Source organism: Pelobates fuscus, chromosome 1, assembly GCF_036172605.1.
Source record: "Pelobates fuscus isolate aPelFus1 chromosome 1, aPelFus1.pri, whole genome shotgun sequence".
In the NCBI taxonomy this organism is placed as follows: domain Eukaryota; kingdom Metazoa; phylum Chordata; class Amphibia; order Anura; family Pelobatidae; genus Pelobates; species Pelobates fuscus.
This window is the reverse complement of record NC_086317.1, coordinates 12,580,398-12,601,707: the sequence shown is the minus strand read 5'-3', so window position 1 is coordinate 12,601,707 and position 21,310 is coordinate 12,580,398. Positions and strand designations below refer to the sequence as shown.

The 21,310-nt window shown below is 40.8% G+C and overlaps 1 protein-coding gene across 2 annotated transcripts in view; it reads right to left on the bottom strand.

Moving 5' to 3' along the window:
- BOC (BOC cell adhesion associated, oncogene regulated) overlaps positions 1-21,310 on the bottom strand; it is a 71,185-nt gene that overhangs the window by 7,056 nt on the left and 42,819 nt on the right. For both annotated transcript variants that reach the window (XM_063446306.1, XM_063446311.1), the window contains exons 4-11: positions 8,151-8,297; positions 5,989-6,132; positions 5,379-5,672; positions 4,549-4,821; positions 4,175-4,458; positions 3,832-3,994; positions 2,687-2,797; positions 1,635-1,841 (exon numbers count right to left, since the gene is read on the bottom strand). In XM_063446306.1, the coding sequence (XP_063302376.1) occupies positions 1,635-1,841; positions 2,687-2,797; positions 3,832-3,994; positions 4,175-4,458; positions 4,549-4,821; positions 5,379-5,672; positions 5,989-6,132; positions 8,151-8,297 (1,623 nt within the window). The remainder of the gene's footprint in view (positions 1-1,634; positions 1,842-2,686; positions 2,798-3,831; positions 3,995-4,174; positions 4,459-4,548; positions 4,822-5,378; positions 5,673-5,988; positions 6,133-8,150; positions 8,298-21,310) is intronic.

Here is a 21,310-nt window from a genome sequence, read left to right as displayed (position 1 = left end):
ACTTGTTTTTCTTTGTTTTTTACTATATATTTGGGCTGATGTGTACTGTAGTCATTTGCAGCCGCCCAGTGATGGGAGTGAGCGCAGGACTTATCTTTCTGCATTTGTATCCATTTTTTTGTAACACTGAGCATTGTTACAATGCAGCCGCCCATCCCATGTGTTCCCTATTAAAGGTTAATAATGTATAGGGGTGTATATAAAAAATACCCCTTTCTGTCTCAGTAGAGATTTTTGCCAGAGGCTCAAGGAAGCAAGGTGAATGGTTAGAGTTAGGACCCACCTAGGGGGGTCTGCCTTGACGTTGGCAGGTGGGCTCATCCTCTCATGGCCATTGGAGGTAACTAAAAAACCTCTATTTGTTTAAAAATACATAGGGATTAAGGAGAGAGCGCAGGTAACTTGTTTTTCTTTAGTCCACATATAGTGCCTGGAGTTCCCTGGTGCTGTTCCTTCATTCCGCATTAAATCGTTTTAGAGCAGTTTAACACTATATAAGGGTCCCTAGCCACCCACAGTCCGGCCCCTTCTGGAGGTGTGGCTAAGGTAGAGAATTCACACTTCCTTGTTGTCATACCCATTCATACCTTCAGTTGGCTAATAGGCTAAAAGCAGTCAGCTGACACTCAGCCAATCACTTCCTGTTTAGCCAAAGCACCACAGTTTAATGAGATGAAGCATAACAGTGTCTACAGTGTCCCTTTAAGATGAGAGGGGAACTATGGGTAATGTCATTGATTTGCATTAAATCCTCTGGTACAGCCCTCTCAAAAGTTAGCTGTGCAAGTGAAATTTTACTACATCTAAATTTATACAAAGTGATATAAAATATTTAAAAACAAATAAATAAAACACAACTCAGATCATACTTTTATTTGATTATTCTTCCTAAACTGGTTTGTTGTGAGTACGTCTTCGTAGAATTCTTTCTTTATAAATTACATTTGGTCGCTGGGCATTTTGTTCATACCAAGTCAACGTTAACGATAATCCCTGCCTTTAATAAGATTCATATTAATAAATGTAAGTATATAAAATGACAAATTCAGGAATTCACTGGTTGCCATTGGGACAAATACATTTAGCAGAAGACAGGATGCAATTAAAATTCTCATGCAGACAGAAATAAAATATTCTGTGCTGTATTTGGGAGTACAGGAAGCAGACATATCTGGCCTGTAAGTTCTGTTCATCCTTCGTGCATCTGTGGCAGATAGATCCCCAGCACTCGCACATCTGTGTGACACTTGGAGGGGGCTCTGTGACTGTACGATGCACTTACACTTCTAACATCTCTTACATAAGACATATTTCTGCGGCAGAAGCCACAGGAAATGAATTCCTGTGTCTACATTTTTTTTACCGTTCAGACATCAACAAAAAAATGATTATGAAATGACAAGATGCAAAGGGAGAGGTTGTCCCGAGTACATCCAGAGCAATGTTCATGTTTAACAGCATTGTGGAATCTTGATGTACAAACACGGAACCTTATGTATCATTTCTATTATCTGAAGTCGTGATGGTTACTCGTGGCGCTGCATCAGTGAGAGCTTACACTTCCCATCATGCTGCAGAAGCCAATCTACTTTAATGAATTAATAAACTGTGCGAACCCCTCCCTACGACTTTACCTTTTTCAAGATTTGTAATTTCCACCGACAGGCGAGAAGGGGGGATGTCCCTGGTGGCTACAACCCAATCGCCTGGCTGCTTCAGCTTCTTATACTCAACACAGAAGAACTGGATGGGGAAGCCACCGTTTCCCCTTGGAATCCATGTAACGTATACAGAGGTTTCAGACGCTGTTGAGATAGTGGGTCGATCTGGTGCTTCAGGAGCTGCGGACAAGATGTTATGACAAGGATTTCATTTAAATTATTTTATTATGTCTCAATTCCCTAATTTAATCTGGTTTTGTTATATACACCAGTGATCAGGCAGGAGTTTAGACAGTCTCTTAACTGCACTGGACATCACCTGGCAGACAAGGGTTTAATGGTGGCCTTGATGGCAAGATAAGGTTTTGTAAGACCAGGATTTATTCATTAATCTAGAACAGGGATAGGCAACCTTCGGCTCTCCAGAAGTTGTGGACTACACCTCCCATGATGCTTTGCCAGCATTATGTGTGTAAGAGCATTATGGGGGATGTAGTCCACAACATCTGGAGAGCCAAAGGTTGCCTATCCCTGATCTAGAACATCCAACAGAGATCTCAATGCATCCTTCACGGTAATATATTTTATAAATATTTTACAGAGTAGGAATTTAAGATGTGGAAATTACTGCAGAGTCCTGGTTCAGTCAATGAGCAGGAGTTAGGGTAATGGTAAACGCTGCTAACTGAATAGAAAATCCCTAACTAATACCTATGGGAAACATGCCACTCAGTAGGAGGAGGAAATCCTGAAACAAATAATTATGGAAAAGAGGTAAAACCAAACCAGGAAAAAGGTCATCACCATAGACTGCTTTTCTGATCAAAATATAAAGCATAACGGGTATGTTATTTAATTGTTTTTGGATCTTTTGATGAGAGCTTGAAACAGGTTATACAGATTATTATTATTATTGCGCCAACAAATTACACAGCGCTGTATTAGAGTTTTGTTTTTCAACCTAACCCGCTATGTGAAATATCTCTCTGTAATGATGTTAAAGAATTTGCGACTTTGAGACTTACGGGAGAGACGATTGTTATCGGATTGGTTGCTGCTCTGGGTGCTGGTTCCAGGATCATCCTTTTGGATCTGAAGTTCTTTGCTGGGGATGATATCAGGTTTGGGTCGGCGCCCTACATGGTGTAATAAACAGGAAAATTACCAGGCAGTTCTGCGACACTTGGACCGTCACATGGCTTGGCAGCTATCACAAATGCTGACCATCAAGTTATTTAATAATTTAATGCTGGACTTCTTCCGTTTTAACAGAGTGATTTTCTGTGATCTGAAGGACTTAGCTGTTCCCAATCTTTTCAAATTATCATATTTAATTTTTTTTTATATAATATGAAAGTATCCACATTGTAACCGAAAATTCCTTCCAGATATTCTTCCTCATACAGTACAGTAAATGATATATTATAGTATCTATCTATATATATATATTTGCACATTGTATGCTAATATAGTAAATATTATAACAGGAATTTCATATTTACCCATCCTAGGCCCTAAATTCACCTCCCTCTTAATGGTAAAATCAGAGCTGGATTAAGAGTGCCAGATTGGGGGCCCCTCCTTGAGCCCTGAGCTCTGTTTATTTGAGTGTTCTGTGAGTGCTGTGTGTGGAAAAGGCTGATTCTGTGTCTGTGCTGGTGAGTGTTGTGTGTGTGGTGTCTGAATATTGTGTGTGGAGTAGTGTCTGAGTGTGTGGAAGATTTTTCATTTATCCCCGTTCTGCTTACCTTTTAGCATGAGGGAGTGTTATTTGTAAAGCCCATTGGAGGGCACCCAGGTATCATCCCATGTGGTCCCATGAGGGAGCTTTGTGGCCTGCACCAATATCATGTGCAGACCACTTTACAATCTCCTTCATGGTGCCGGGTGACTGTGAGGGAGCTCTTCAAGTAGTCTGCACCCAACATGTGTAAGCTAGAGCCAGAGCTCCAAACCTAGACAGGACCTAATTTGTAATCCAGCTCTGCGTAAGATCAGTCTACAGCCATCTCAGAGTCAGGGATCACCACACTGCAGTTACTAAACTGTCTGCTAGGTGTCTCTGAAACTCGTCCAGTGAAGGGCATCAAATATATCTGAGACATTAGTAGAGGCACTGGTCTTTAATTACTGTCCTCAGTGTCCTTCGATACAAAATAAATGTAGTCACCTGTCCTGAAGGTCACCATCGCAGTCTGCCCTTCCCCGGCACAGTTATAAGCTGCCATCTCCACCTCGTACAAGCTCATAGGATCGAGCTTAGTCAGTATTAGTCGGTGCTGAGAGCCAGGGACACGTGACACTGTCCACTCATCGGTAGCATTGACCACTTGCTGTACAAGGAGAGGGCAATAAGATGGTAGGAAAAATTTCATTATAGTTTTTTGATACTCATTCCCAATTTTTAAGAATGTTATAAAATTGATACAATTGAGGGGAAAAAAAAGGAGAGAAACAATGTTCAATTATTTTATCAGTGATATTTTAGAGAAGGTTATAAGCTTGGCACATACCTTACGATATTTGACGGTGTAATATAAAAGGGAAGCTCCGCCACCATGTCTTGGCTTCCACACCAGTTCATAGTAGTCTGTCTTGGGTGTCTGAGGTGAGCTAAGGATGATGGGGGCTTCAGGCTGAAGGATGCTGCCTTTTTCAGACGGACATAAAACAGGGAGCCCGGGAGTTGGAGACCTTGGCTTTAACTGGGCCTTCAGGAGTAACTGACGATCATTTACTGGTGGAGCAAGTGTAGGCAGCTGGGTGAGTGTTTCGGACCCAAAGAGTTGGAAGGTTCCTGGAGAAGGCCGGAGAAAGAAGAACATTAGATTTCAATCCATTTTGTTTTTATTTAGTGATTTTGTACATATTCAGCAATGCTCCTCACCTGCTCTCTTGGTCATGAGAAGAACCAATGCCTGTGAACTGCCCACTTCATTCTCAGCCATGCACTGATAAATCCCATTATCCTCTGGCCCCACATTATTCACCCTCAGCACCTTCCTTGAGATCTTGTGCCTTATACTGAGGAGTACTGGTTCAGCGTTCTTTAACCACACCACCGAAGGCTGGGGATTACCTCTGACTTCGCAAACAAACTTTGCATTCTGACCCCATGTTACCATCGGCTGGGTCAGCTCCATACTGACCTCTGGTGGTTCTGAAGAAGAAAGAAAAGTCCTTAAAATGAATGCAAAATGTGTGATAACAAAAGCTGCTCCTGGCTGAATCTCCTGGACTTTCCTGATATGATTAACATTTATTCTGTGATTTTGTACAGTTACTACACTCTGTTAGCGGTTCCTTCTAGTCATTTGGTTACTTAACTTTCAGAGATTTAACACAAACTACTACGACTTTTTGCATACCCATCATTTTATAAACTCAACTTTACCAAACCTTTTATTCTGCACTTTTATTTTACATATTTCGTATTTGGTCCAAAACAGTTCAGGATCATGGGAGATATTTTAGATGTACTACTTTATAAAACTGTTACATAATATGCTTTCTATTATGTAATTTATTTTGAAATGTATGTCCATCAAGTCAAAGGAATCTTTATTGAAGGTGTTAGCAATTTTATGTTAAAAGGAGGAAACAAAATTTACTCTGACCTTGCAATCACATTTATCCTCGCCTAGATTTCGACGAATTCTGCCATGTGCAACTTCTATACTACCGATCACGCTGAAGGACAAGGTCAGAAATACTCACCAAACACCTGGACTTTATAGAAGATGAAGGCAGGACCCCCGTCCCCTATCCCGTTGCTAGCTGTGCATGTGTATGTCCCAGAATCCTCCTCATTCGTGCTATCAATCAAGAGATTGCTCAGCAAGAAGCGGGTTTTGTTGAGTCCTACTATTCCTGTTCCGTTCTTGGTCCATGTGATTTTTGGGGGTGGCATCCCACTGGCCACACACTCCAGGATGAGGCTTTGGCCTTTGGTGACAATGATAGTCTGAGCAACTGGGGGGTAAATGATACGTGCTGCCTCTGCTGTAGAACCTAGATGATTGAACACAGAGTATCACCATAATGCACAATTTAAACAACATACGTACGTAAATAATGTAAAATAAGCCATAAAATAGATGTGAGGCTATTTATAAAGAGCAAAAGTTCTAAAAGTGGAGAAATCAACAGGGACATTCCTTTGGTTTCCGTGGTGATTACCACACATCTCTTTATACATATTTATGTAGAATAGAAAGTCAAAGAATGAGATGGGACCAGGTGTGGATACATCTGAAGTCTCCATGTCATAATTTAACTTTCTTACACCAATTTCGTTTGTCCTTTTTTAAGGGCCCCATTGACTTACGGCGCACACGAAGTCGGTCACTGGACGCTGAGGTTTTCACTTCCTGGGTCACAGGGTTATACGCGGCACACTGGTAGGTTCCTTCGTCTTCCTGAGTGGCATTCACTATTTGCAGGTTACCAGAGGGCATGATCAAATAGTTATCTGTGAACATTCAAAGATTGAAAACAGTAAATTCAAAGTAATAAGAACATCAATCTATGTAACTTTTGCCAATAGCTGTTTGAAATTAAAAATGTAAATCATCTCTGGCCCAGACTGACATGTGATGGCACAGAGCTCCAATTCTTAAAAACTCCAGGTGTTCCCCTGTAAAGTACAAGCAAGACAGACTATACTGATAAATCGGAATCTCTCAGTCCATGAAAACTGACTGCTCTCACAGCCGGCGGGATAGCCAAGGGCAAGACAGTTTGCATGGTCACCTACAAGACGTCAAAAATAAAAGTTAAATAGTGTTTCACACCCAGGGGTAAGAAAGGACGAAACATGAACCCTCCTATTATTTACAGGACAAACAGTTCTATCTGCAATAAAGAGATAAATCCAAACCTGAAATCTCAGATCCAAAAAAATAAAACGTTTCTATATTGCCTCTTGGCAAATTCTGGATTTGCCAAGACCTAAGAATGGCACCAACCCAAAGCATTAATAACCGTGTGTTCCTTAACACGATTTGAAGAAGCAGATGTTCTTTTATCTGCTACCTCTGGGCTACAACGTGAAATAAGACACACTGCACCTTAAAGGGGAACTATCATAAAAAACAACGAATGTAATATTGTAATGCCCGTATCCCTGTACTGTGAAACATATTGGATCAGTGGCATTCTCATATGCACTGTTTAGAGGAGTACCGGACTATAGAGAGGCCAGTGGGAGAATAAAAAAATTAAATATCTTTAAATTAAAGCGACCGTGCAAGTCGCCGTATACTGATATATTTACTGCTACATACGAATAGTTAATTTAAGCTCTCTGAAACAGAGAAGGAATTAAAGGACAGGAAGAGTGGGGATTTAAAGATGATTTCAGGAGATACAAGGTTAACGGAGTGCTGATTTAACCCTCGGGCATTGCCTCTCACTCACTCACACAGGAGACAAGTTACTCTCTATTATCCCCTTATTTTGACTTTGCATATCAAGGAGGATTGTGAAGCTGGAGTGTGTACAGTTCCAGGCATGTCCCGTGAACGAGGTGTGTTTGGGCTCCGAGCCGGGATGGCAAGATATATGAGCTGTCAGCAGGGCAGCAAGCCAGGGCTCCTATGCAGTGCGTATTTACCGAGGCAGCAAAAAGACTGCTCTACGGGGGTATTTACTAAGCTGCGAATTCTAGAGAATTGTGACAGCAACTGCAAATTTCAGACTGAAACAGCAGAACTGGACAAATTCTCAGCCATCGTTCTCATTCTAATATTTTATTTTATTTTATTTTAGGCAAAATTTGCTGTTCCCTTGACCATTCTCTACAATTACCAGTTTAGCCAATACATCTCTCAATGCAAGATTTACTTTTAAAGTGCGGATGGGGGGTCAATATAAGAGTGATTAGAGGTTCTGGGTAATTAAAGAAAAAAAAAAGATGGTCAATTCTACACGTATACAGAGCAGAATAAACGGTCCCATGTACATGTCTGTTTGTCCACCCATTGTAAAGCGCTGCGGAATGTGATGGCGCTATATAAATAATATAATAATAATAATATGCCATGTCCAGTGATGGCTTGATGGTTTACCCACGTGTTTTAGATTGATTTCACTTTAGTCTGCCTAAGAATCACAGGGAAGAAATTAGAAAGATATCTGACCATTATGGGATGGAGGCATATCTTTCGATAAACAAGCTAGGAATAGATAAGATGTTTTAAGGGTATTTTGTCTTTTTTGGTTAATGTTTATCTAGGGATTTAATCCTGGTCCAATAAGGAAGAGTTACTTTGGATAAGTAACCATTTGTTGTTCAAATCACTGAACTTTAAGTCCACAAACATTTGGTGTGCCAAATTGGCCCCTGGTATGCACGTCCCAGTCTCCGGCACCCCTTTCTGTATAATTATTTTTATGGTTTTGACTTTACTCTCCCCTTAAGCTAAGCTTTTGAAGTCAAATGGACCAACGCCACCTCATCAACCTTTGACACGAGAATGAGGTTCTTACCCCTTGATGTCTCCAGCCATTCCTGTTTCACGCTGTACCGCACCTGGGCCTTGGGGTGGCTCTCAGGTAGGTTACAAGCAATCACGGCCGTGTTCCCTTCATCCACTTCAATCACGTGCTGTGTGTCCAACTTAAAGTCCTGCAGGTCTGCAAAGAAAACAAAGAAACAGAATAATGAATGAGTGCAGACTTCGAACCACTGAAAGACCAAATTGTTTTAATACATTACTGGAAATTCATTGTCAGTACTACCGGCCTATAAAAGGGTTAACGCAGAATCCTCCGTAGGGAGGGGCTGTGAGCAGAATGGAAAAAGCAGGCTGAGATATATCTGGTTTCTTGACTTGACACCCAGCCCGGCCTGCATGCTGGTACATTTGAGAAATCCATTAGGAGCTGTTTTTACAGCAACTTCCTAGCACACATTCCTCCAGCTCCCCTACCTATCCGCCAGCTCACATCAATCATAGGCTTGTGTTCAAAATCCGGTAAAGCCCTTCACCCTTGCCTATAGAGGCCCAGTCTCCTGACATCTCAGACAGTCATTCTTTTTGTCATTACTGGCTGCCGACCTGATTTCATCGTCTCCTGTTGCAGCCATAACCCTCCTCTCAATTGGCAATGGATATTTTTCTTCTTGGCCTGGGATAGAAAGCAGGCAAGAGAGTCAAGGCCAAAATTTTCATGAACGTTCAGCCCATAAATAATTCCTGGCAGGCCTCGGATCTCAGGTCCCCAGCGAAATCTCACTTTTAAACTGCATACTGCAGCGTGACCTGAGACAGGGGGAACTGGCTTCTGCTTCTTATTAGAAAATACACTTATAACGCCAAAAAAAAAAGAAAGGAATCGAAAACTCTCCTTTGTCTAATAGAGAGGCAAAGATGACCGTATATATTATTCCAATATTTTAAACGTTGCCCTGGGAACCACAAACAATGCCAAACAGTTTAATGTTAAAAACATCTACATTACAAATAAGTGCACGTTACAGATACAGAGAGAAATAAATTGTTAATGGGTACTCCAAACATCATGACCACGTCAGTGATTTGCAGTAATCATGGTGCCTGGTGTGTGTATGTGCGGTGTTTCGCTAGAAAAAGCCGCACATACAGAGTTTAACTCCACTGCTGCCAGGGGCGTAACTACACCTCCGGCCACGTAATTGTGGCACCAGTCCGGTTCTTGTTAACGCTTTCAAATATCTTCAGGGATTACAAGGGGTGTGGGGGGGGCTGTTTAAACAGGAAAAAAGTGCCTACACTGCCTACAATATTGACTTTTGTGGTCATTAAACAAAGTTGAGCTGTGGTCCTCCTAATTCATCGGCTGTGATGTGGTGTTATTACTGGATCGCAAGCACCCAACCATTTATCCAAAATGCATTGCTTTAAGGAAAACAAAAGACCTCAAAGGGAAGTGAAGATGAACAATATTAGCAGGGGGATCCAAACGATCTATAGACTCTCAAGCAAACCATCGAAGTAGAGGGGGGATGATTAGAGACAAAACGTTTTCTGATCACAAGTCATTAATAAACGATTGATACAGTAACACCGACGCCTGGAACTTCACATCGAAGAATGGAAAATAAGAGACTGATCTGTCCTCTAATGGTGCTACCTGATAGACTCTCATTGTTAACCGGCATCAGAACCATTCAAATCACTCTGTGAATTCTTAATACATCTCTTTTTATACAACACCTGGCAGCACGCGGCCTGTACAAGATGTCCCGGCTGGGAAATAACGTCAGAACGATATAAAAGAGTAAATTCAATATACACATAATTATTACCGAACTGAAGAAAACTACAACCAGGTGTAAGTTATAAAACAAAAAACACCTCAAAGGGAACACAATGTGATCCGTTAAAATCGCGTCTTTTAAAAAGCCGTTTAAGTTCTCTGCGTTCCAACATTAAAGGAGGATTTTAAAGTGATGCATATAACCAGGTTTTTGCTGTAAAAGTGAAAGCCAGGTTTTTTTTTTTCTTCACTGCAGTAAAATTCCACCTTTAATCTTCATCACCCTGGAATTTAATGGATTTATTTTCCTGCCATTTCAATCAAGCATTTATAAAAAAAAAAAAAAAAAAATGCACAGAATTGTTCCAAGCTCTCACTTTTCTATCCAAGACTTTTATTTTTTATTTTTTTGCTCAGCTCTTCTGATGAAGAAAAACAATCCCAGATGATATGTTTAGCAGATGAAAAGGAATTTTACAAAATATTGGAAGAATAAGGTTTATTTCAGGATCTCTGGCTCCTACTGGTGTCTCTCCAGAGGAGCGATGTCTGGTACTACGGCTCCAAGATGATTTTGAGGAACAGGCCGAATTGGAGACAGCGGAGCCTGGGAAACTTCAATGTACCAAAGACGAAAAAAAACAATATTAATGTAATAATTATTTCCTTACGTTTCCATAAAGAGAGACTTTTTCTTCTTTTCCTTTGCTTTGAAATCGGGGCTAGCGGTTTTTTGGAGCTTATCTTGAAAAATTATTCTATTAAAAGTGATTGCAGTCTTTAAGATCCTCCGTTGAGAGTTGCCTAACCCGAATCCAAGTTAATACTGGCCAACTGGCCGATATGGCTAACAGCCAGTAAGGCAGAGCCTGGTAACGCCATAATTCTGAACATGTTCCATAGCTACACTGTATAAAATACACAAAGAGCGCAACAAAAGAAAACACGCCACAAGTCTACAAAAAGAAAAATAATGATAAAACCATGTCAACGCAACAAACATGGACAATGCAACACATACAGTGTGAAAACCACTAACACTTGGACCAAAAATACTCTTGGTTTACAAAGGAAAGACAAAAAAAAATCCTTTGAAAATGAGAGTATTTCCTATTTAAATGTCTTGTTTTGTGGCATAACAGGCTTTTTTTGGTAGAGCTACTATACATTAATTTTACATCTTTGTGGTTCACATCGCTGGGTATATGTCACAATAGAAGGGTCACAGCTACCCCTTCCTGCTCATTTATTTATGCCAGAGATTCCCAACATGTTGATCCCCATTCTGGGCTCATACTCTGCCAGCCTTCAGCGTGTTGGGTACGCCTGGCATTTGCCCTGTGCTCGATGTAAAACCAAAACCGCACACAGCATTAAAGAGTGAAATAGAGACCACTGACCCTTAATCCTCTCACTGAGTCCTAGATTTAAAATTTATGGATTGGAAATTTGGGGAGGACAGTCAGAAATATCCTTATTTGGGCTGAATTCTGGGGAGCAGAAAAACCTGCGGTCTCTGTGGGCTATCAGGATATTTTGTTATATTCAACAAGATTCCCAAAAAGGACAAAGGAGTTTCAAAAAAGAGAGACACAAATAGGATGTTAATGGGGAGAAAAATAGGAGACTGCCCCTTTAACACTAGAGAAAATGTTTGTTTTTTGGCTGTAATAGAAGCTCAGTGTTTTCGGAGGCCACACACCCACACTAATGGCAATCCATCTCTCACATACCTCCTGATTAAAGCAACCAGCCCCCTTCTGTCTTCTGCCCAAACAAAAACAACTCCTGCTGACAGTACGGACCCTTTACACCTATTCCAGCCCAAAGAACACCCACTGCTCATTTCAATCCTCAAGGAATAGGATCGAGCCAGTAAAAAAAAAATAATAAAGAACTGAGGAGTGTGAAAAAAAAGACAGAAAGTAAACCTTGCTGTCAATGTCGATAGGCGACGAGTTTTACGATACGTTTCTTGCTAAAGACAATAGCTTCATTACATACACATAAACAAAAAACAAATGTGTACTTATTTGAATTTAGTTTACATTTCCTAAGAGAGTTTAAGGTATCCAGTCATTAGTAGCGGTGACTAGTAGGGGCCTATTCACTAAACAGTAAGTTGATTTGCCCATCTTTCAGAAACTGGTCAAAAACTGGAAATATTCGTTCTTCTCCAACTCTATAAATTTCACACGTGCGTGCGTAGTCAACTCACTCACTGTTAAGGGAAGATATTTGCAAAAGAGAACTTTTTTTTGTGTGTGATTGTTCTGATATATGTATTTTTCCCTTTTAAAAAAATAAATAAAAAAAATATGAGGCCTGATGGGGCCGACATTCCATTTTAATGGCTCCAGCCAGCAGGAAATGAAAGAGATTCAGGTCTCTAGAAGGAATTTTACATTTAATCTCCTGCCTTGGCGTCATCTGTCGAACAGGCAGAATCTTTTAACTCCCTGATGATATCTGAACAGACACACAAATCTGATCTTTAAATGGACTGCATATATAAATATACACTACTATATATATGAGTGTGTCCACAGCCTCAGTGGGAATCTCTCACACAATTCCACAATTCTTTTCCCTGTGTTATCGGGTGTATACTCACTCTATAAACCTCCATTTGATTCACAATACGAGATTACGCCAAGGTCAATCGTTACATGTTCACATGATGCTCTCTATATTAATCATATCTTTTGCTGCCCTTGACGGATCTTAAAGCAGTTCTGTCACCCTATACCGACCTTGCTTCCATAAGGCAGGGACAGGACTATGTGACGGCTGGAGGAATATGGCTTGGTCTCGATCACCATGAAACAATACGTACGGAGGCCTCCGCAGTCTCGAAAAAATCCTCCATAGACCTCATCGCAATGCTTTTGCGCATGCACAAACGTACAGCACTGAGGTGGGAACCTGGCCCTCCACGGTCAGCATGAGAGAACGTCACCGTCAGGGGTCTTTGCAATGTATACCCCAGGAGAGGACAGAACTGCTTTAACATTCCGGATGGGAAGCTGTCCCCAAATATAAAAAAAAAAAAAAGTTTTTAAGACTGTCATCCTCTTTTTGATACAGTTATCATTTTTATCAAACTACTTAAAATGTGTACATTTACTTATGAAGTATGTCAAGTTCCACTGTGAAAAAGAAAATATTATCTGTCTAATACATCGGCAATTAGTCTAATCCCATGTTCAAATATGTGAAAATGATGACCTCCCAAACCCCTGCTATGTGACACACTATCTTATCTTTTCAGAGGTGTTCAAGCCCATACGCAAATGCTCCAGGCACTGTGATTGGCTGCCATGTTGCTGACATGCGTGTCCTTCAATATGACACAATCCCTTCTATGATGCTAACAGTGTCATGAACACGTACCCCCTCCCCGATATCAGAACTGCCAAGTCGGTGATAATAAATAATATTAAATGAAGTTAGCTTATCAGGATAATGGCCACAACCAAGGCGGTATCTTATATTTAGATGGTAACCCACTCGCCTTCCTGTCATAGCTCTATTGTTTAATAAGAACGATCTGAGTATCTATATGCAAATGTTATCCCGACAGTGAAATTCAATTAAGTTAATATGCATTAAACAATAGCACATTTCTAGATTTTTTTTTATTAGTGAGCAGCAGTACAGTCACCATTAACTCCGCCGTAGGGGGAAGACTTAGTGTAGTCGAATTGAGAACTGCAGGTACAATGAATAGTTGCTCTAGTTTGAAGCTCTAGCAGAGGTTAATAGGACCTCGGGCAGAACACGTGAGCTACATCCCCAATGGTGCAGCTGTTCTATATTTACAAGATTAACTTCTACAGGTCGAAACAAAATAAACTGAATGTCACAGACTGGGGAGATATAGAAGTGTCATTGGAATAAAGGTTGCCCAAGATGAACTATATTTGTGTCGGTACCCACCTATAAAATGCAGGAAAATCGAGAGATCAATAAAGTGTAAAGAATTACGATTACAATTATTTATATAGCGCCAACATATTCTGCAGTGCTGTACAACAGGTACGCAAGGCAAACAATTCAAACAAAACATGACGGACATATTGGAAGAGTGGGTGATGGGGGTCCTGTCCAATCGAGCATACAATCGAAATGGAATGGCGATAAAATTTGTCATCGTGCAAAAACAAACTCTTTCCTTTATAAATGAAAAAGCAAAATGAGACGGATCGAAGTGACCTACAAAACTTCTTCCTTTTGCTGGTTGTATGCGGTCAGCCATGTGCAATCCTTTAATCTAAAAGGAAAGCACAAGTCAGGACACCAGCACTTGAAGGGTTAACTCACAAGCAAATCTATCCAGTAAAAAAGATTCTGCACAGGACACTTTGTCATTTGAGAAAAAAAAAAACGCACAATTTAGTACATATACCTCCCCTGAAAAAAAGTTTTTAAAAAGTTGAGCAAAAATGAAATTAACATTAAAGAAGTCCTTTGAGACTCGACCCACTTTCCAGTCCAAAACTGCTTAAAAAACAGTTTTCTGCATTCCTGCTTTCAGAGGCCAGCCCAGCAAACCGAGAGCCAATCCAACTGCTAAATATTCCTATTTACATTGGACTTTTCCTTAAGCAAATTCATCTCAATCTCAGGGCCTCTGGGACAAGCTCCTAAAAATCCGATAGCTGTGCTAGATGACGGGTCCCTCCTGCAACTTAGAAAAGCTCTTTGTGTTTTTGTTCAGACTGACGTTCCCCAGGGTCAGGTCCATGCCACGCTCAGTATAAAGAGGATCATATCAGTGGAATCATTAAAAAGAGGAAAAGTGAATTTTTACAGGAGAGGCCAACAATACCAAGTAGGGGCTAAGAGCAACGTGTGACAGCTCTCGGTTACAAGAGAGTCTTGTTTCTGCTGTAAAGTAGGGGGAAAAGTATCCTTTGCTGCGGAACCTTGATTTTCTTAAACCAATGTATTCCCAGGTGGGATTGAAGCAGTGGTGTAGCCATAGCGCACGTCTTACTCATGTGTACAACCGCAAGTCGTAAGAAATACTTGAATGAGTTAATTCAGACTTACAAGCCCACAAACTGCCGACAGAGCTTGTGATTTAGGAAATTACCTCTGCCGCATGTGACCGACTAATTTACCGATCAGCAAACTGTGGTTACCCATACATGTGGCACAAGCCATGATTCCACCAGTCAGGGCTACCGAGCGATCTGCGACAAGCTGCAGAGCTTGATTTACTGTCCACATATACTAAATAAAATGTAACGATACATTCCAACAGCCCCGCAGTTCCAAACACAGTCCTAGAGTTGGCTTTTTCCAATAACCAGCTGTAGAGTAACTTCATAACTTTCTCACTTAATAGTAATTACCGGTATTTAAAAATCTGTAATAGGGTATTTTCTTCCCAGGAAGCACTCTTTTTATTGAATTGTATGGCTTTAGCAAAGACACCAGCCATTTTATTTCTATAAAACTGCCTGTAACTTCTTTCAATATATTTATCCAATGTGCATTTTCTAACAAGCACATACATTATCACTTCTTGCTCCATTATCCAGCTGGCCATTTCAACATTGTATCTTAAAGGGACACTCTAAGCACCATAAACCACAGCAGCTCATTGCAGTGATGATAGTGCAAGGAGTCTTTGGGTGTTTTTCATTTGGTTTTGGTCAAGCTAGCTGGACCATTTCAGTAAAAATGCCAACAGAGGACAATGTCATGCTGATGTAGGGACGGCGTCCAATTAGTTCCTCTGGATTAATTTACTAGACTAGAAATTGTGACATATTGACTAATGAATTAAAAATTTTGGGCCACAAATGTAGAAAAAAAAATATTAAAAAAAATTGTTTATTTTTACTAAAATGGGGGTTGATGCTCCACAATCTCCAATTAATAAATAAACCCTTTGATCACCTACACAAGGTCACACATCAGCTCAGAAGACAATTAAAGAAGTCTAAACAAACACAGTTTCATGGCCACTTCACTGTGCAATGTCTTTGAGTTCCCATTAATGATGTGTTTTGTTGTAATTCCAAAATGCTATGGATGGGGAACAATGGGACTGTGCGATGCCGAGCGTCTCTGGTACTGTAAGGGGATCCTTGTGTGCTATGTCAAACACTTCTATTCTGAATTGTATAAAAAAATATCTTGCGAGAAATGTATAAATAATACTCAGAACCTGTTTTGGCTTCTGATTGGATGAATATTGGATGAATAGTGTTGCAGACACTCGGAAGTCTAATTCCCTGAAATACCTACCTAACTCACATGGCTCAGAACAAATGGCAGGATCTTCAACAAAATACTCTGGCTTTGACACACTTAAAAAAACAGACAGAGCAAATCTAGTTTCACTTCTAGCTACATTCTCACTAAGTCCACCAACATGCCAATCAGTCATGGTCGCAAGAAGCCCAATATGTTTAATATTATTCCTGTCTTTCTCTTGGTAGCCTCACTTTGCCGGAGTTCCTTGCAGCAGCTAAATACATAACACTCAAATCTTGTAACTTACATAATAAATCAATGTATGTTTTCCACATTGAGGACCGAGAAACTCTATGAATGGCTGTGTTACACCATGGAGAGATATTTTTTCTCTGTCTAACTAGATTGTGCTGTAGTTGGGCCCCCTCAATGTATTTACTTAGGGCCCCTAAATCACGTACTAACGGACTGCTGGCTTACATGTGTTTAATAAGCTTTTTCTAGCATGTCTGTTGAGCACGGAAGGAAAGACAGAGGTTTGTAGTGGGATGTGAAAAACAAAACTGCATACAGAGCCACATCAAAGCTAAAATTCTAAGAATACAATACAAAAACTATTTTTGTGAAAAGACAAACCATCAAAAAGCAAAACATTATTGACATAAAGCAGTACACTAGTACACTACACTATCAATATACCAGAGATACATTATATTAACATGGCCTGTAATCTATGGAGCACATCTGGCCAATTCATTGACCACTGCTGTGGCACTCAAACATACCTCCCAACTGTCCCTATGTATAAGGGACAGTCTCTATTTAAGGCCTAAAACCCTCTGTCCCTCTTTTCTATCCTAATCTCCCTCTTTGTATAACAGAGCTCCACAGCAATAATACTCCCAGTAATGTGTCTGAGTGTATAACAGAGCTCCACAGCAATAATACTCCCAGTAATGTGTCTGAGTGTATAACAGAGCCCCACAGCAATAATACTCCCAGTAATGTGTCTGAGTGTATAACAGAGCTCCACAGCAATAATACTCCCAGTAATGTGTCTGAGTGTATAACAGAGCTCCACAGTAATAATACTCCCAGTAATGTGTCTGAGTGTATAACGGAGCTCCACATCAATAATACTCCCAGTAATATGTCTGAGTGTATCACAGAGCTCCACAGTAATACTACTCCCAGCAATGTGTCAGTGTATAACAGAGCTCCACAGCAATAATACTCCCAGTGATGTGTCTGAGCATAACAGAGCTCCACAGCAATAATACTCCCAGTAATGTGTCTGAGTGTATAACAGAGCTCCACAGCAATAATACTCCCAGTAATGTGTCTGAGTGTATAACGGAGCTCCACATCAATAATACTCCCAGTAATATGTCTGAGTGTATCACAGAGCTCCACAGTAATACTACTCCCAGCAATGTGTCAGTGTATAACAGAGCTCCACAGCAATAATACTCCCAGTGATGTGTCTGAGCATAACAGAGCTCCACAGCAATAATACTCCCAGTAATGTGTCTGAGTGTATAACAGAGCCCCACAGCAATAATACTCCCAGTAATGTGTCAGTGTATAACAGAGCTCCACAGCAATAATACTCCCAGTGATGTGTCTGAGCATAACAGAGCTCCACAGCAATAATACTCCCAGTAATGTGTCTGAGTGTATAACAGAGCTCCACAGCAATAATACTCCCAGTAATGTGTCAGTGTATAACAGAGCTCCACAGCAATAATACTCCCAGTGATGTGTCTGAGCATAACAGAGCTCCACAGCAATAATACTCCCAGTAATGTGTCTGAGTGTATAACAGAGCTCCACCGCAATAATACTCCCAGTAATGTGTCTGAGCGTATAACAGAGCTCCACAGCAATAATACTCCCAGTAATGTGCCTGAGTGTATAACAGAGCTCCACAGCAATAATACTCCCAGTAATGTGTCTGAGTGTATAACAGAGCTCCACAGCAATAATACTCCCAGTAATGTGTCTGAGTGTATAACAGAGCTCCACCGCAATAATACTCCCAGTAATGTGTCTGAGTGTATAACAGAGCTCCACAGCAATAATACTCCCAGTAATGTGCCTGAGTGTATAACAGAGCTCCACAGCAATAATACTCCCAGTAATGTGTCTGAGGGTATAACAGAGCTCCACAGCAATAATACTCCCAGTAATGTGTCTGAGTGTATAACAGAGCTCCACAGCAATGATACTCCCAGTAATGTGTCTGAGTGTATAACAGAGCTCCACAGCAATTACACTCCCAGTAATGTGTCTGAGGGTATAACAGAGCTCCACAGCAATAATACTCCCAGTAATGTGTCTGAGTGTATAACAGAGCTCCACAGCAATGATAAGCCCAGTAATGTGTCAGTGTATAACAGAGCTCCACAGCAATAATACTCCCAGTAATGTGTCTGAGTGTATAACAGAGCTCCACAGCAATAATACTACCAGTAATGTGTCTGAGTGTATAACAGAGCTCCACAGCAATAATACTCCCAGTAATGTGTCTGAGTGTATAACAGAGCTCCACAGCAATAATACTCCCAGTAATGTGTCTGAGTGTATAACAGAGCTCCACGGCAATAATACTCCCAGTAATGTGTCTGAGTGTATAACAGAGCTCCACAGCAATAATACTCCCAGTAATGTGTCTGAGTGTATAACAGAGCTCCACAGCAATAATACTCCCAGTAATGTGTCTGAGTGTATAACAGAGCTCCACGGCAATAATACTCCCAGTAATGTGTCTGAGTGTATAACAGAGCTCCACGGCAATAATACTCCCAGTAATGTGTCTGAGTGTATAACAGAGCTCCACAGCAATAATACTCCCAGTAATGTGTCTGAGTATATAACAGAGCTCCACAGCAATAATACTCCCAGTAATGTGTCTGAGTGTATAACAGAGCTCCACAGCAATAATACTCCCAGTAATGTGTCTGAGTGTATAACAGAGCTCCACAGCAATAACACTCCCAGTAATGTGTCTTTCAACTACAATAAATGTGTTTAGAAATCAGTCAGAGTAAATAAGAGACCAACATAGGAGTTTATGTCTTATAGGTAACCAAGGTTTAGAAAATCCCAGCAGCTATAGCTGAAAGGAGGGTCCGATCTTTGAAGATCTCTGTGATGATCTGTTGCCATGCTTCGTGGAAGAAGGGGAGGGAGCTGAAGCCATGGCCAAATGGAACGATGGTGGTGCCCACGACAGACGGCTTAATGTAAATAAATCCCTATACACTGCTTCGCCCCTTCCCCACATCTAGAGGCCATGTTTTGGCTTTGGCAAATATTCTTTGGAAAATATGACTGACAGAACCTTATTAAGGGATTGTGGTTAAGTTGTAGTATTCGTGACTTTAATCAACTCACAAAAAGATCAGAGAAAGAAGAAAAAAGTGTAAAAAATATCCCATACATTCAGAAACATTGCTACTTTCTCGCCTCTAGCACTTTCACCACTCAGAACAGTCCCCGATTTTGGCATTTTTAAATTCAATTCCTATGGGAAGGCTGACAAACCGGCCCTGTTTGTGGCCTCGAGGACTGAAATGTCGAATTGTAGGTAAATGTAGTAAATTGCAGCACATGGGAAATCACATTAAAACACACAGTAATGCCACCCGTTAACACAATATAATGTGCGCACATTTGTGTTCATTATTTACACAGTAGCACAATGTGTAATTACACTTGGTCATGTTTTTGAAACATAAATAAATTACAAAAAAATAGCTGGAACGATAATATTGAAATGTGTTTTTTTTTTTACTATTTTCCTATTATTTTTCCAAGTTGCCCTTCTTCAACTTTTAGAATACATTAACCCCGCTTCTACCGTGGTACATCTGCCAGTGAGATTTTGAGGGGGGAAGGGGGGAATTACAATAAAAGCCATCTAATCAGCTCTTTGTCAGTCCAGATTCTGGTAATTACAGGAAGGCGGTAATTATGGTATCTTGATCCCCTGGCGTCCAGCAATAAATGGGTTAATAGAAATGAGAACCATGCCACAGTAATCAGAGCACTCATCTCATTCTGCCTCCCCCACTATTGCTAGTACACGCTCATTTATCAAGTCACACGCAAAACACTACCCTTATTCTGCTCAGGAATGTGTTTTCAGAAACTCAATCTCACTCCCCTAACCTGGGCCAAGTCCCAAAACTCTCAGGGATTAATGACAGGGGCTCCGTTTACCACCCCATGCCCCCTCCCCTCCATCTCTTGGGGGGAGCTCCTCTTACTCTCCCCCCCCCCCCCCCCTGGTATGTTCACCTGCAAGGAGTATTATTGCAGATTGAGGGCATCTCTAGAGTTTCGGGAGCTGACAGATTCGCTGTAACCCTTTCTCTGCTGGAACAACCCCAGGGTGTTATGCATTCCACGAAAATACGAGTCAAAACAATTCTTTAGCTGGCTCCATGTAACTCCCCAGCTCCGGACATCTTAATAGTGGAGTTAAGTAGATTTAAACATCGCGAAATAATCCTACAAAGCGCTAATGGTATGGCATGGATTCGCACACTAAAGATGTGTTTATGTAGCGCAAACATATTCCGTAGTGTTTTACAATTAATTTTAGCAACAAGATGATTATCAGATAAAATGTTTGTTGCAAGCACATTTAAAAACATTTCTTTGCTTTCCCAATTTCCCCAAAATACAGGATACAAATTATTCTCGAACTCCCATGGGGGGGGGAATGTGCACTTTCTCAGGGTCTAAGGGTGTAGGTTCCGACATATGTGGGTCAGGTCACACTTTGCCAGGGTACATTGGTTATGCATCAAGCAACTTCATAGTGGACACAATCAATTCTGGTGTCTTGAAAACAAAACGGTTGAATCCAGCCCTTAAAATATGATTTTTTTTTTTTTATTAATTGAGTTTATTGTTTTCGATCATAAAATAGAAAGGGTGGGGGTACAGAAAAAAAAGGGGTAGGGTGGGGGATTCAGGGTTACAGTACAAAGGATCAGATACAACACAGTGACATTCATATTTCATATTAATCACCGCCTATCTATGTACGCAGTGGTTTGGGCGTAGTGTAGTCTCTGCTCGTCCCAATTTAGAACGGGCGTTACCCATACCCCTCTTTTCCACCTTCAAGTGTAACTCGTCATTGAGACAGTGTAGCTATCAGCCTTTTATAGGCATGCAGGGGCGAT